Source organism: Pygoscelis adeliae, unplaced genomic scaffold (genome assembly GCF_000699105.1).
Source record: "Pygoscelis adeliae isolate BGI_AS28 unplaced genomic scaffold, ASM69910v1 Scaffold113, whole genome shotgun sequence".
Classification (NCBI taxonomy): domain Eukaryota; kingdom Metazoa; phylum Chordata; class Aves; order Sphenisciformes; family Spheniscidae; genus Pygoscelis; species Pygoscelis adeliae.
This window is the reverse complement of record NW_008825108.1, coordinates 1,578,891-1,592,127: the sequence shown is the minus strand read 5'-3', so window position 1 is coordinate 1,592,127 and position 13,237 is coordinate 1,578,891. Positions and strand designations below refer to the sequence as shown.

At 35.2% G+C, this 13,237-nt stretch overlaps 1 protein-coding gene across 1 annotated transcript in view; it reads right to left on the bottom strand.

The window, feature by feature from the left end:
* Positions 1–13,237, bottom strand: part of PPFIA2 (protein tyrosine phosphatase, receptor type, f polypeptide (PTPRF), interacting protein (liprin), alpha 2) — a 356,094-nt gene that overhangs the window by 128,334 nt on the left and 214,523 nt on the right. Inside the window, exon 4 of the mRNA XM_009327518.1 lies at positions 4,957–5,058. Within this exon, the coding sequence (XP_009325793.1) occupies positions 4,957–5,058 (102 nt within the window). The remainder of the gene's footprint in view (positions 1–4,956; positions 5,059–13,237) is intronic.

Sequence of the window (13,237 nt, the reverse complement as noted above, 5' to 3'; positions counted from 1 at the left end):
TCTAAGACAGAAAAGAAAATACTGGCAACCTAAAACCTTAATAGAAACACACACATGTGAAGCAAAAGTAGGAAAGAAAATGTAATAATGAGGATAATGATACAAAGTAATAGAAATGAAGAAAAGGGTTTTTATGAGAATAATGAATATAAATATAATAACTATTACATTATACAGTGTCTGAAAATACAGTTATTGACTTGCAATATATTACATATTACTATCTTTTGTCACCCTGTTTCCTATGACAGAAGTTCTTATTTTGAAAGAAGAAACATGTCTAGAATGTGTTTCATAATATTGAGGCAAAAATAATGAAAATTACTGTCATTTACATTAGTGAAATAATGCTTTTGCCTTTACAGAACTTTAGGAAACAGTTATATTTTTTTTCATGGGTATAGTGCTTTCAGGCTGTAAGAACTCATGTTATCATGTTTAAAAAAGAAAATAGAGTGCCCGATTTAGTTTCAGCACCTATCAAACTGATGTAAGTAAAAGGACCTCTAAGAAAATGAGCTAAATAAAGGCATTAAACCCATACTTTAAAAGATATTCTTAGAGTTTTCCAATATAATAAAAGGGAAATTTAATCATAAAATATAGGGTTAAGTTCTGATCTATGGGTATTATGAGACTGCAGTGCCTAATTAAAGATGTTTCATAAACCATTCACTAAGGAATTGAGACAATAAAATATGAATAAAATTAAATCTAAGTCAGCCTTGTTCACTTTAATAAATGTTTCAACTCCTGAGGTATTAAGTAAAAGAAAGATGATGACACTGTCTTTGTTACTGCTGTTTCATTCATGAATATAGGTTTAATTTTTCTTGTTTCTAAAACTGCTTGAACTAAAATATTTCAGACCAATTTAAGTAACATTTTATGCTATATACAAAAAGCATATATATGTGTCTGTTTTTTTGTTGTAGTGAAAAAACCACAATCAGGTTAATCCATATCAGTATTGTAATAGATTTTTTGTTTCAGCTGCCAAACCAAACCCCACATTTCCCCATAGTCATATTCTGATTAAATAAGTTAATCCTACAAGCTTTTTCTACTTTTAAAGAATACACATTGAGACAAAAATAACTTTCAATTTTAATTTAAACTTAGCACAGCCAAATTAGTGTTATTTTATAATTTCCATTAAATAATATGCTAGATCACATTGACCTGTGTTCCAGCTTCAGAAAAGATGCTGTCTTTCCACATGCTATAGGTGATCATTCTAGCTAGAGAATATCCAGAGAAATAACTGTAACAGTTTCCATTAAGATATTTTTGTATATGTTTTCAAAGTCCCACACAATGATTTTCCAGAGAGAACCTGTTTGTCTTCCTGCCAGCAATGCCACACCAATCAATACATATACATATGCTCCTGCATTTTCTATTTTGCCTCGCATACTGACAGATTAAGTTGCCAGCTAAGTTCTTGACATGAAAATATTTGTACCCTAATATGTCAGAAAAAGTTAATTATCGTAGGCAGTAAAAAAACATATTCAAGAGCAAAAGGTCAGTAGGGAGCTTTGCTTAAGAATACTGCTAGAAGGATTGAGTAGGAACTTGATTAAATATTGGGGTAAGGTGTAAACCTTGGTATTTTGGCTGAGATCTGGAGTTTATGGGCCCTGAAGAATGTTAATTCCAACATGCTCTCTCTAGAACACATTTTACGGTCAGGGTCTGCCACTGCAGCTTGGCATAGAGTGGCAAAACAGGAGGTGTGTTGTCTGGGGTTTTTTTTGTGGAGACTGGCAAAAACTTTAGGAGATTGTTGCCAAGAAATAAAGAAACACACAGGTGTGGGCCTAGAATAAAGAAAAAAGTGCCAGTTAGACGTAACTGAAAATGTAAAAGGGAGCTAGAAGGCAAGAGACGGTTGGGAGTGTGTACTCAGAACCTGACAGAGTTGCCACTTTTATTTCTTCTTGCTGATCTTCAGCTTGAAGCAGTAGGTACTTCAAACAGTATCTTTACGCTGTTACCCCAGGGAAATAAAAGGTTGGATTAAAAAATTTAGAAACAGCAATCTGAGAATATGGAACTGAGCCCCTTTATTTAAAAGTAGTAGGAAGTGCTACCTGGGACAAAACTGGTTGTACTGAGTAGTTCCACTATGCATGGTTATGCATAAGAGTGTCCTGGGAAGGCAGGTAAGCCTTGCTAGCATAGCCAAGATAGAGCTGGGTTAAGTGTGAACACTAGTGGGCTGGAAGAAAGAAGGATTAGTTGGACTACCTTTATATATTAGAAAAGACATTTAATTTCCTCACTGCAAAAGTGTATCAGTGATCCTCCAAATAGTATTACTTTATCAGAATCTTTGCTTAAATAAGAGAAAAATTTTGGAGCAGCTTTTTCTTACATAATATTGATGTTGTTTTGCATTAATAACAGCATAAATCTCAGTTTGCAAAAGTGCCTCTTTATAGGCAATGCCTTCTCAATGAAAGTTGCTAGAAATCTCATCACTAGCATGTCATCAAGACTGTATTCTGAAGACAACAGCTTTGTATCTAAAATGCTGGTCTTTCACTATAAAAGAAGCGTACCGGAGCCTATAGAAGACAGCATGACTATTACAGCAAACTCTGGCAACTAACGGAGTATATGGCAGCTTAGAACCTGGCAAGAACATATGTTTGACACGATGGAGTGATAATTTATTAATGAAAATGCTAGAGGTCAGAGTAAGGCATGTCTCAATTTTTTCTCTCTCCTTCCCCATTAATACTTGGACTATATCTTCCCTTCTTGTTTACTGTAACATTTCCTGCATTTCTTATATTTTTTCATAGCCTAAATCTTCTCATCTCCAATACCTAGCTTCATCCTTATTCTGAAAACACACTGATAGAGTTTGCTGATTTTAACTGCAAGGACTTCTCGCAAGGATTATCACAATCTATAACTCTCATTTGTTGGTATTAGTTCTCCTGGAAAATCTCTTACTGATTTTTCTTTTACATAACACAAGAAACATAAGAATGGATGATCTTTAATTTTCTTGGTTTGCAAAGAAAGTGCCTATGACAGAGCTCAGTCTGACTCAGGTGATGACTTGCAGTTGACTCATCTTCCTTTTCTCTCACAGTCGTTTGGCAAGTGACTATCTTTGGCTACTAGGCTGTCTTGGGGTTTTTGCTAGTCTGCACTGCTTATATCAGACCCACAGTAAGTATTGGCGCACTGCAGTTTTAATATACCAAAGTTGGTGTTCGATGGGCTTTGTAGTGAAATGGGTAAAGCATTGTGCTAGGCAGGTTTGTGTGCATACTTATGAAGAACTTAGGACAACTGAGAAGATGACATTGCAAATTTACTTTATATGGTATTTTTTCTGTAAAGAAAGGCAAATGGATATATGTTCTGTGCAGGAATGGGTATATGTAGATTACCAAATAGGTACAATTGAGTGTATATTTTAACTACATCTCTGTATTCAAAAGTTTGTGCTGGAAATTAATGCGAAGTATTCTTTATTCTATGTAAATTATTTTCTTAATTGACTTTCCTATTTTTACCTTAAATACTAAAATAACTGATACACATAGCAGTTACTGAAAATTTAAGCAGCTGTAGAAAGTCTTCAGATTTGTAGTTGAGATGGTTTGCTAAACCTAAAGAATGCAGTGCAATTCCTACATGCTTCTCCACTAATTAATTCTATTTTTGTGGGAGTCATTCTGGACTGTTTAGAATGTATGGAAGTCATGGGAGAAAAAGTAGGTCTCATGTATGTCTCCCATCACATTTCCCAAACCAATCACCTCTAAGACTTTTGTGCTAAATGTGATCATCTCTTGCACCTCCAAGCTAGCATGGAGGTAGATGGGGCAGCTCTGCCTCTTTGTAGGCATCTGTATCCTCTGTCCTTCCTTGGATTTCTGAAGTCTATGGCACCCTGGTGCTACAGCTGGACAGAAGAAAGGAGGGAGAAAGACCCTCTCTCAGTTCTTTTGTCATGTACATTTCCTTCAGAATGCAAATTAGCTGACCAAGGAAAGATGTTATCTGAGCAGCCAAAGTGCTATTAGTTTAGTGAGAGGAGGAAAACAGGAAGAGTTACCCAGATCATAGAAGAATGAAATATGGATATGAGAAAACATCCTTGGCGTTCAACCTCTCTGAGATCTATTCCATATGTTCATTACCAGCCTGACTCCTGTCTGATCTGGGACCACTCCATCTCTTTCTTCACACCTTTCCACATCCCATAAAGCCTCCTCTGCTCTCCTCTTCCATTTCTTGATCAATTCTGCCTCTGCCCAGACACTTGCACGTGCAAATTATTTTATTCCAAAAACCATTCTGTACACCATTTGAGAATTTTCAGAAGGTCCTATCACATATTCTTATTTCCAGACAGAATAACATCTTCTAATTGAAGTAGAACATAGTAAATTTAAAGGTGAAATCTTGTCCTCACTCAGCTGTAGAGCAAATGACATTTACTTTAAGGGTCACATGGCTGCATCTAGACTAAACAGCAGGCTCACTGTGATATAGGTAGCAGCCTTCGTCTCATCCTTATTCAGATCAAATCCAAGGCACGAGGGAAAGCTGGGTCTGTTGTAACCTTGCCTTTTGCCTTGGTAAGAGATGAGGATATGTGCAGGCTACTTATGCAGGCCCTGGGGCTTGGAAGGTTGCGTGAGTCCCTTGCTTTAGAAAACATTTAAACTGAATGTACTTACCATGCTATATACAAAATCTGCTATTTTTGTAGTATGTCTTGTTAACGCTTACAGTCATTTCCTCTGGGACTATAGCATGATAGATATGTCCTGTTACTTAGAATCTTACAAGTCTCATGTACTTATGAAAGGGCTGGAATTTTGTCTTCTTATTTATACAAATGAAGATCTAAATTTATATATAAGTATATTCCTCCTGCTTTACACATACATGATATCCAGAAAAGGTCTGCTGTATACTTACTCTTGTGTTGTTTCTTTCAGCTTTCAGTTCTGAAATCTCCTCCTCTTTTTCAAGCAGCTGTTCCCTGCACGCATTTAATTCTTTTGTCAGTGCAGCAAATTCCTGTGGAATAAAATTATATATGAAGTTACTCAAGATGTAAGCACTAGAATAATCAAATCCATATGCATTCTAGAGTTTGAGGATTTAAATAATATTTAGAAATCATCAACACAAACTAAAATAGCATATATAAGCATCAACATCTACCAAAACCATTAAAGTCTGGGCATATCTAATAAAAAGCGCCTATGGAAAACACTGATTTAAGTTTAGAAACAAAAGAAGGTTCAAGATGATGGCAACATCCCCCATACATAAGCTATCAGAACCACACCAGAAGAAGAACAGAATTGGCCTATTTCATAGCAACAGAGACACCACGTTTCACACATAATGAGGTTCAACTCAACATATCTACTTAGCGAGTGTTCCTGCCTCTCTGTAAGGCAGCTGTTGCAATATGGCATGGGAGAAAAAAGTTAAGGTATTCACTGATCAAAATCTATCTAATATCAGAATAACATAAGTAATATGTGTGTTGTGAAAAAAATACTCTTGTTATTTTTACTTGATATTTGAATTTAACTATTAAAATGTATTTGGGCATTATAGTGAAAGGCTGTGATGAATAAGAGCAATACTCATGCTTGTTAGTTTGGAGTAAGTTTCCTGTGAAATAACAACAAATTGGATTTTAAGTTGCTCCCAATGTTAAGTTTTATAACTGCAACTAATAGGTTTTCTGAAAAACACATTTTTCAGTTGTCAAAATTCCTATTAAAATGTCTTGATTTTACCATTGCTGTTACTCTTCAATAATATACATAAATTTTTGTCTATACAAAGAGCAGTCACAGATGAGTCATTCATTTCTATAATGAAAAGGTTTCACTCCGTATGTGTTTATTTTTGACAGGCACAACATATACTAAACTGTAGTGGTTAATTTTATCCTTTACAGCAAAAAGATGCTACATGTCTCACAAAAACAGCGAGGCAAAGGATGAAAAGCTTTTAAAATTTGTGATCATGTGTCAGAAAAAAAAGATGTCTTGATGAACAGCATCGCTGTTTAACAAAGATATATACATATTTTTAAATATTAAGTTATTTTTAGTTTGATCAAAATAGTCAGTGCTTAAGAGCACCCACAAGCAGCCAGAGTTAAACTGAAGTAATTCCTAATTCCTCCCCTCCCCCAAAAAGAAAGCAGTTTAAGAAAAAAACATGTCCAGGTGGTTTATCTTATCAGCCAGTAGGATGAAGCTGAGACTAAATCTACTTATTTAAGACAAAAGCTAGCAATGATCTCAAAAGGGCTTGGTTTGCTGCTTCCCCTCAAGTTGCTGAAAGCAGCTTTTATCTGACCTAAAGTGCTGTTCAGCAGAAGTTGTGTAGATATTCCTAGGCTCATTCTGTTTTAATCACATTTCTAAATAGTTAATGGTATATGGTATTATTAATAATATATTAAAAAGTATTCAAATATATTTCAAGTGATATTCTGACAATATGTAACTAAGTTCGGGGTTTTTTTTCATTTTTCAGCAGCTGGAACTGGATTCACAGTAAACCTCCATGCAAACTGCATGGTAGTAAGGAAAGTGTTGTTCTGATATCCTCAGTGGATTTTGTTTTAGAGATCAGCTACTGATCACATGAACCATGTAGTGATGTTTTGTGTCATACCTCCTAATCAATATTTTCATTTTACACCCTAGTGGTCAAGAACTTGTAAGGCTACGCAGCACACTTTGATGTTAAAGCCCCTAACCTAGCTTTGAAAATGAGATTTAAATTTTAAAACTCCTCTCTCACTTTTCAAAAGTATCATTAAAACTTGTGCCTGTAGGTCTTACTCTAGGATTCAGAAACTGCCAGCCCAGCAGTGTTATTCTGTCCAGCATTTTGTTTAAAAAACTCCTGTCCTTAAGGTTACAACTAATGTTACATACCAAATGAAAATATCATATTTAATAGAAAGCCAACGATCTCAAGTCAGATTGAATCAGAATTTTGAAGCACAAAACCACACATACATGTATATTTTTTTCTTCATGTTCCTCTAAGAGAAACTTTATAGTGCTACAGGGTGGAACTCTTGTTACTAATTTACATACAGTTTATACACATCGGTAAGTGTCTATAATACTTTCAGAATCTCACAGAATAAACTTTCTGTGTAATCTATGTAGTATGTTGTTGTTATTTACATTTTCTCATTTCTTTGTACTCTTTCAGTTGGAATTAAAATAGACATTTTGGCATACGCTTGGGCATCCGGATAGGTGACAGGTGGTGAAAAGCATAACAAGTATCATCTGGTGACTTACAGCTCCGGTTTCTAACTACAGTAAGGCAAAGCTGTTTGATAACATGCTTTTGTTGCTTTGCTTGGAAACAGAAAAAGATACGAGTTTATCAAATTGTACATTCTTTGCCGTGCCAAGGCAACTCTGCTACCAGCAGTACAGTCCCTAATGCTTTGGTCAATATAATCTCAAATAATTAAGGAATGGAGTTCCTGCTAGTTTGCTCAGCAGCTTGGAGCTCATTCTTTGGGAGATTTTCTTTGGTCACCAGCTTAAGTTTTCCCTTGCTTAAAAACAAATCATTACTCAAAATTGTGCTCCCGGAGAGTCCCATACCTAACACAGTGTCCTCTCAGCCTTGAAATATCTTCAGCTTATATTCATAATAACTATTAGCATCCACTTTAGCTGGGCTACCTGTGTCCAGTATTTTAGACCTTTTTACTTGAGTCACTGACATAGCCCCTTCAAGCCTTTCAATTATTCAGTTGCTGCTGCTCTCTGAAATTCCTCTGTGCTCTTGACATATCTGCAGTACTAGCATTTACAACAAGCAGTCACCTCTTTGTACCTCTGCAGCTAAAGTGGCCAACTTTCTCTCTTCATCTGAAATACTAGAGGCTGCTCAGTCGTCAAGAGCTTTGACATCTCAGTTGTCAAGAGCTTTGACTTCTCTGAATCGAATGATGACAGAAAGAGGGTTTTTTTTCTTGGTGTTTCTATCATAAGCCTTTTACAGGGAAAGTCTCAAAGTAAAACTGAGTTTGCCCTAGAGCTTTACAACTTCTTATTTCTGTCACATCTACTTTGATGAATTAATAACTAGGATAAAACCTCACAACAACTTGCTTTTCAATTCATGCTTCCAAACCTACAAGTAAAACTCATTTTAAATAGACCCTTTTTGTCCAAGGTATCCCTGAGATATGACAATGTAATGCTCCAGGGAATGTGTTTCTCCCACAGGTTAGAAGCAAAGCAAAGCATATTTTTGTTTTACCCAGTTACGTAATAAATAACATACGATGATAACGACCTCTGCTCTTACAATTCCCTCCTATATATACAGGGATCAAGGGAATACTGTCATCCGGAATTACTATTTGCAGCAGAAATCTCGCATGGTCAGTCATACTTTGGGAGCCCTGAAGGTAGTATCTGTTGCATAACTAATATGATTCGACAGGCACAACTGCACTCTTAAAGCTTGTGTAGAAGTTGTGTGGCTACAAAGCTAATTAAGAACTAAAGTGATCTACAACTATATGAAAATTATTCAGTTGATGGCACTGTTTTTATACTATACTACACTATGACATCAGGACAGTAACAAAACTAGTTCATAATAAACCCAAGAAAGAGCATTTTTTTTGCCATCTGAATAAACATAATCTCGGAGCCTATCTTATCTGCTGTTTCTCTTTTTGTCTTAATACGTGGGCTATAACACTCAGTCTGACTGAAAAATAGCTGACTCAGAATGACAGCTCTTCATTTATACCATGTTTATCTTTGAAGAGAGGACAGAAGCCTTGAAAACAAATTCAACAGAAATTAGTAGCCACTGAAAGAACTGCTAGGCATTACAAATTAAAAAAAGTCAAGGACTTCCCCTGGTGAAAAGCTGAGATACAGTCAGCGCAGAGGCTGGAGGGTGCCCGGGAGAGTGGGAGGCCATCGGGACAGGCAGGCTGACAGCACTGCCAGATGTGTTGGCAGCAGGACTGTGCAAGGGAGGCATACCGCAGCTCCCGTACCATTAAATCTCTGCCTCTAGGGGCTGGCTTAACAAATGCTGCTTTCTTTGCTTATTGTTCCCAGGAAAGGCCTGCGAAGTTTATTTTTTATGACCTAATATGCAGAAAACGTATACAACTAGTCTCCAAGCTGAGGGTATGCCACAGAAATTATGAGACCTCCTAGCTGCAATGCTCAACTGTTCAGCCTGTGTATACAGTCCAGTACAGAGTGAGTTGAAATGAAAATACAAACAGCCTCTCATCCCCACAGAAAATAACTACTGAAAGAAAGGAGAAATTTTGTAAGACAAAAAAAAAAAAATCCATAAAATTCAGTTTCAGAGACACTGGGGAGATTTGGCTTAAAATCTCCTCTGGATTTTCCATCTTTAAACCACAGTTCATTTCAGGAATGAATGAGTGAACTAATCTCTGCATGGAGAAAGAATGGTAAGGCTTTATCATTTTTATTTTACATTCAACACAAGTTATGTCAACTGATTTGCTTTCCTACAAATTCAGATGTAACTCATTTAACATAGGAAATTACTATCTACTACAATTCCCTCGGAGTTTTAACCTTTCATTTATTATGTTTTCATCCAATCCAATTTTGTAAAAAAATTTGTACCTTCTTTATTTTCTTATTTTTCCTTCATTGGAAATATTGTTGGAAGTTCTTTTTAAATGACCAAGGATTTATTTTAGCAATTTTGCTATTACCAGCACACAGATTTCAACCCTGTTGACTCCTATTAACAAGACAAAACACTACAAAATCTGAATGTAATTCACTCTTTATCTTCTTACTACAGAAGAGCCATAATAATAGTCCTTGATCCTAGATTAGGTTGAATGCAAGATTTAAATATGTGGGTTTGGTGTCAATCTTCTTAATTGTTTATTGTTACATTTCTGCTCAAAATAACAGTTCATTTGCACACAAGTTTTAGGTTGGAAAACATGTACCCTGGAATATTGTATTGTAACAGGACCCATGTAAAAACAGGAAATCTGTTTGGATCTCAGGACTAAAATTTTTGCTCTTCATATATAAAAAAAGTCATACTTTCAAAATCGTAGAGTAGTCTCTGAATTAGTCTCTTAAAAATATTATTAGACCAGTTTGCACTATGATGCTGTTTGCATGGAGAGTTTTCTGTACTTCTCCACAAATAAATGTAAGCAAAATTGATCCAGTCTCCCTTTTCCCCATTTTTATGCAATGGACTTTTTTTTTCTTACCCCTTCAAGAAAATTGGCCACTAGTAGTAAATGATATAATAAATAATATGATGTGGGTGGGCCACATCATGTTGACCTACTGAATCTCTAATTTGAACTGAGTGTTACTTTGTTTGACTCACATCATGCTTTCACAGACAGTGAATAAGGTGCTCTTCTTCAGATGTGATCTTAGTGGCTCTTACATAGCCACTAAACATGCTTCAAACTATCAAGGAATTACCGACACTGATTTGGGTTATTTATCAGTCTGCAAGATATCTAAAATGTGGAAACTGTGATTAAATGTGACAATGTGAGAGTTCATTAATTCACAGAGAAAAATGAAGAGGATGAGATTTCTGTTATGTAAGAGAGAGTGGATGTGTGACCCCACACTCTGTATTTTTTTTTTTTTTACAGAACTGTGGGCACTGACTGAAATTCTGAAGTATGCAAACACTTACCCACACACAAGCACACAATCAATGCTCCTTGGAAGAAAGAAAAAACTTTTCAGAGGCTCAGAGCCAATGTTAACGTCTACAAGAATTAATAATCCAAATACATTCACTGAACAGAAAATGGGAGAAATGGAGAACTGCTATATAGCTTTCCATCAAGAAGGAATTCCTTCTTTAAATGCTCAGTTCAATCTACATCAGATTTTGAAATAAGTCTTGCAAGTATTTACTTATTCAGCCACCTCTTTCTGAGTAGAAGAAATAATCTCAAACTAGTGTAGCCTCTCTGTGGATGGCCTACTATTGTGAATGAATTATTTACCATTATGGCTGTGATCCCAAATTAATCCAGATATAATTGTTTTTTTCTGAGCAAAAAGAACCCCCCCAAATTCTCTTTCAGTACCTTAAAAAAACCCACAAACTTGCTTCTAGAATACACCCGAAAAGAATAATAGAGAACTAGGTATTATACTAGATAAAATTTATATATCTGATTAAGGCCATTGAACATATTGAATGAATTTGGATATACATATTTTAGTTTAGCTTTGCAGCATATGTAACCTGACTTTTATACAAATGTCATCTAAATTCAACAGCTGTATCATGTTACTTTCATGATGTTTTAGAAGAACAAGAGTACCAAAAGTATTCCAAATTATATTTCAAAAGTCAACCAAAAAGAAACTTTAAATGTTACCTGTTTAAATGTCAGTCCACGTGATAGTACTTCTAGATGAATTTAAAGATAATGGGAAGAACGTACCACTGTCAGGACTTGTGATGTATTCTGCCTAATTTTCCTGCTATAGTACACGCTTGCCATATAAAGATTAATTCCTACAGACTTTAGAAGCCAAAGTGAATCTCCCCGGCAACATGAGTATTATGACAATGGCTCAATTTTTGGCAATGATTTTCTCACCCAGGATTAGTTTAGGAAGAAATCTGAAGACATGGGCACAAATCTGCTATGACAATTTTCACTTGAAACTAGGGCAAAAATAACATGAATGTAATTCACGTGGTTTTAGAATAATTGTTAAAAAGTAGTACAACCACAAGCAATGACCCAAGTCTAACTTTCTAATCAGCACCAAACAGCCAAACACAAACCTGTGTTCCATTATTTCCCAAATGAGCCTGCAAAATTATCATGTAAAAACATAAATTTTACACTACACCAGCTAAAAAATGCCCAGTTGACATTTCTGTTTTTTTCAGTCAATTGCTTTTTAATGGAAAACTGCTGAATAAAGTATGCAATCTGCTGTTTTAGTAATGTTTTCCCACTCCCTCTATTTTTAAATAATTTAGATTTGGTTCTCTGTATTATCTGTTGTATACTGATCACTAAAATTTATGCTTTCTGAAGAACAATGTCCACCCAGTGGGTATTGGTCTGTTAAAACAAAGCTAGGTTTCACACTTAGAGTAATAATAAAACTGAAGGACAAGGGAAGAAGGGCATGATAGAATTGACAACAGAGTTTTGCTTTTTTACCTAAAATTTCCTGTGTTCTGTGAGACTCTTCAGATTATGATAGCAGATGTGAGTTCACAAAAGCTTAAAAAAGATGATCTCAAGCACAAGGCAGTAGATGCTAAAAATTCAGTGTTCCTTATTTGTCATCCTTCGTATCAAGCTATAAAGCTTGAGGTTTCAAAGGACTTGACAGCCTCCATCCATAAAAAAGTAAATGTTAAAGATTATAAAAATATAGCCTACTTTTTAATATTTATTATTATAATGTAGCAGATCCAATTATACCAAACTAGAGTCATTCTCCCATATTTATGAACAAGAATGAAATTAAAGACTTTTTTTTTCCCCTAAAAAAAAGCAAATGGAAAATTTAAAGGTCTCTTGTTTTGCAGTTCATGTTCAATTGAACCAATAGATTGGTTCAATTTGGAATAGGTATCACAGTGAAGGACAGCATACTCTGTTACTTTGAGAATAACAACAATTTTGTCTTCAGTGCTTTGCTCCTGGCCAATGGGAACAATGTGGCACAGAGGGTCTATAACCAAATTAAACAGCTGTTGGGTTATTACTGAAATGAGATGGGTTAAAACATCACTCATATAAACATCTGTAAATATAATAAAGCTGAATTTGTAATTCAGGTGGGTGACTTTTGAATAGCTCATAATATCATAGATAGTGTAGGATGAAACTACAGACTGGCTTACAATGTGTTTTAATTAGTTGTATTTCAGAATGTTCTACTATACATACTGTACTCTATTTTGTAGAAGTATTACTCATGTTAGACACCATGGCAGCACACTTTTCAGAAATGGGATGAAAGTGTTGTTAGTTGGGACTGTAGTGATTTTTTTCTTCAAATCATACTACTGAAGTAAGGAAGTGAATTAGGTATATACCAAGGGAAATTGCACCATCAACTTTTTTTCCATTTAATAATCAATGCCTTTGTTTTACAGATATTCATATGCACTTCTAAAAGTACATAAATAATTTGCAGATATA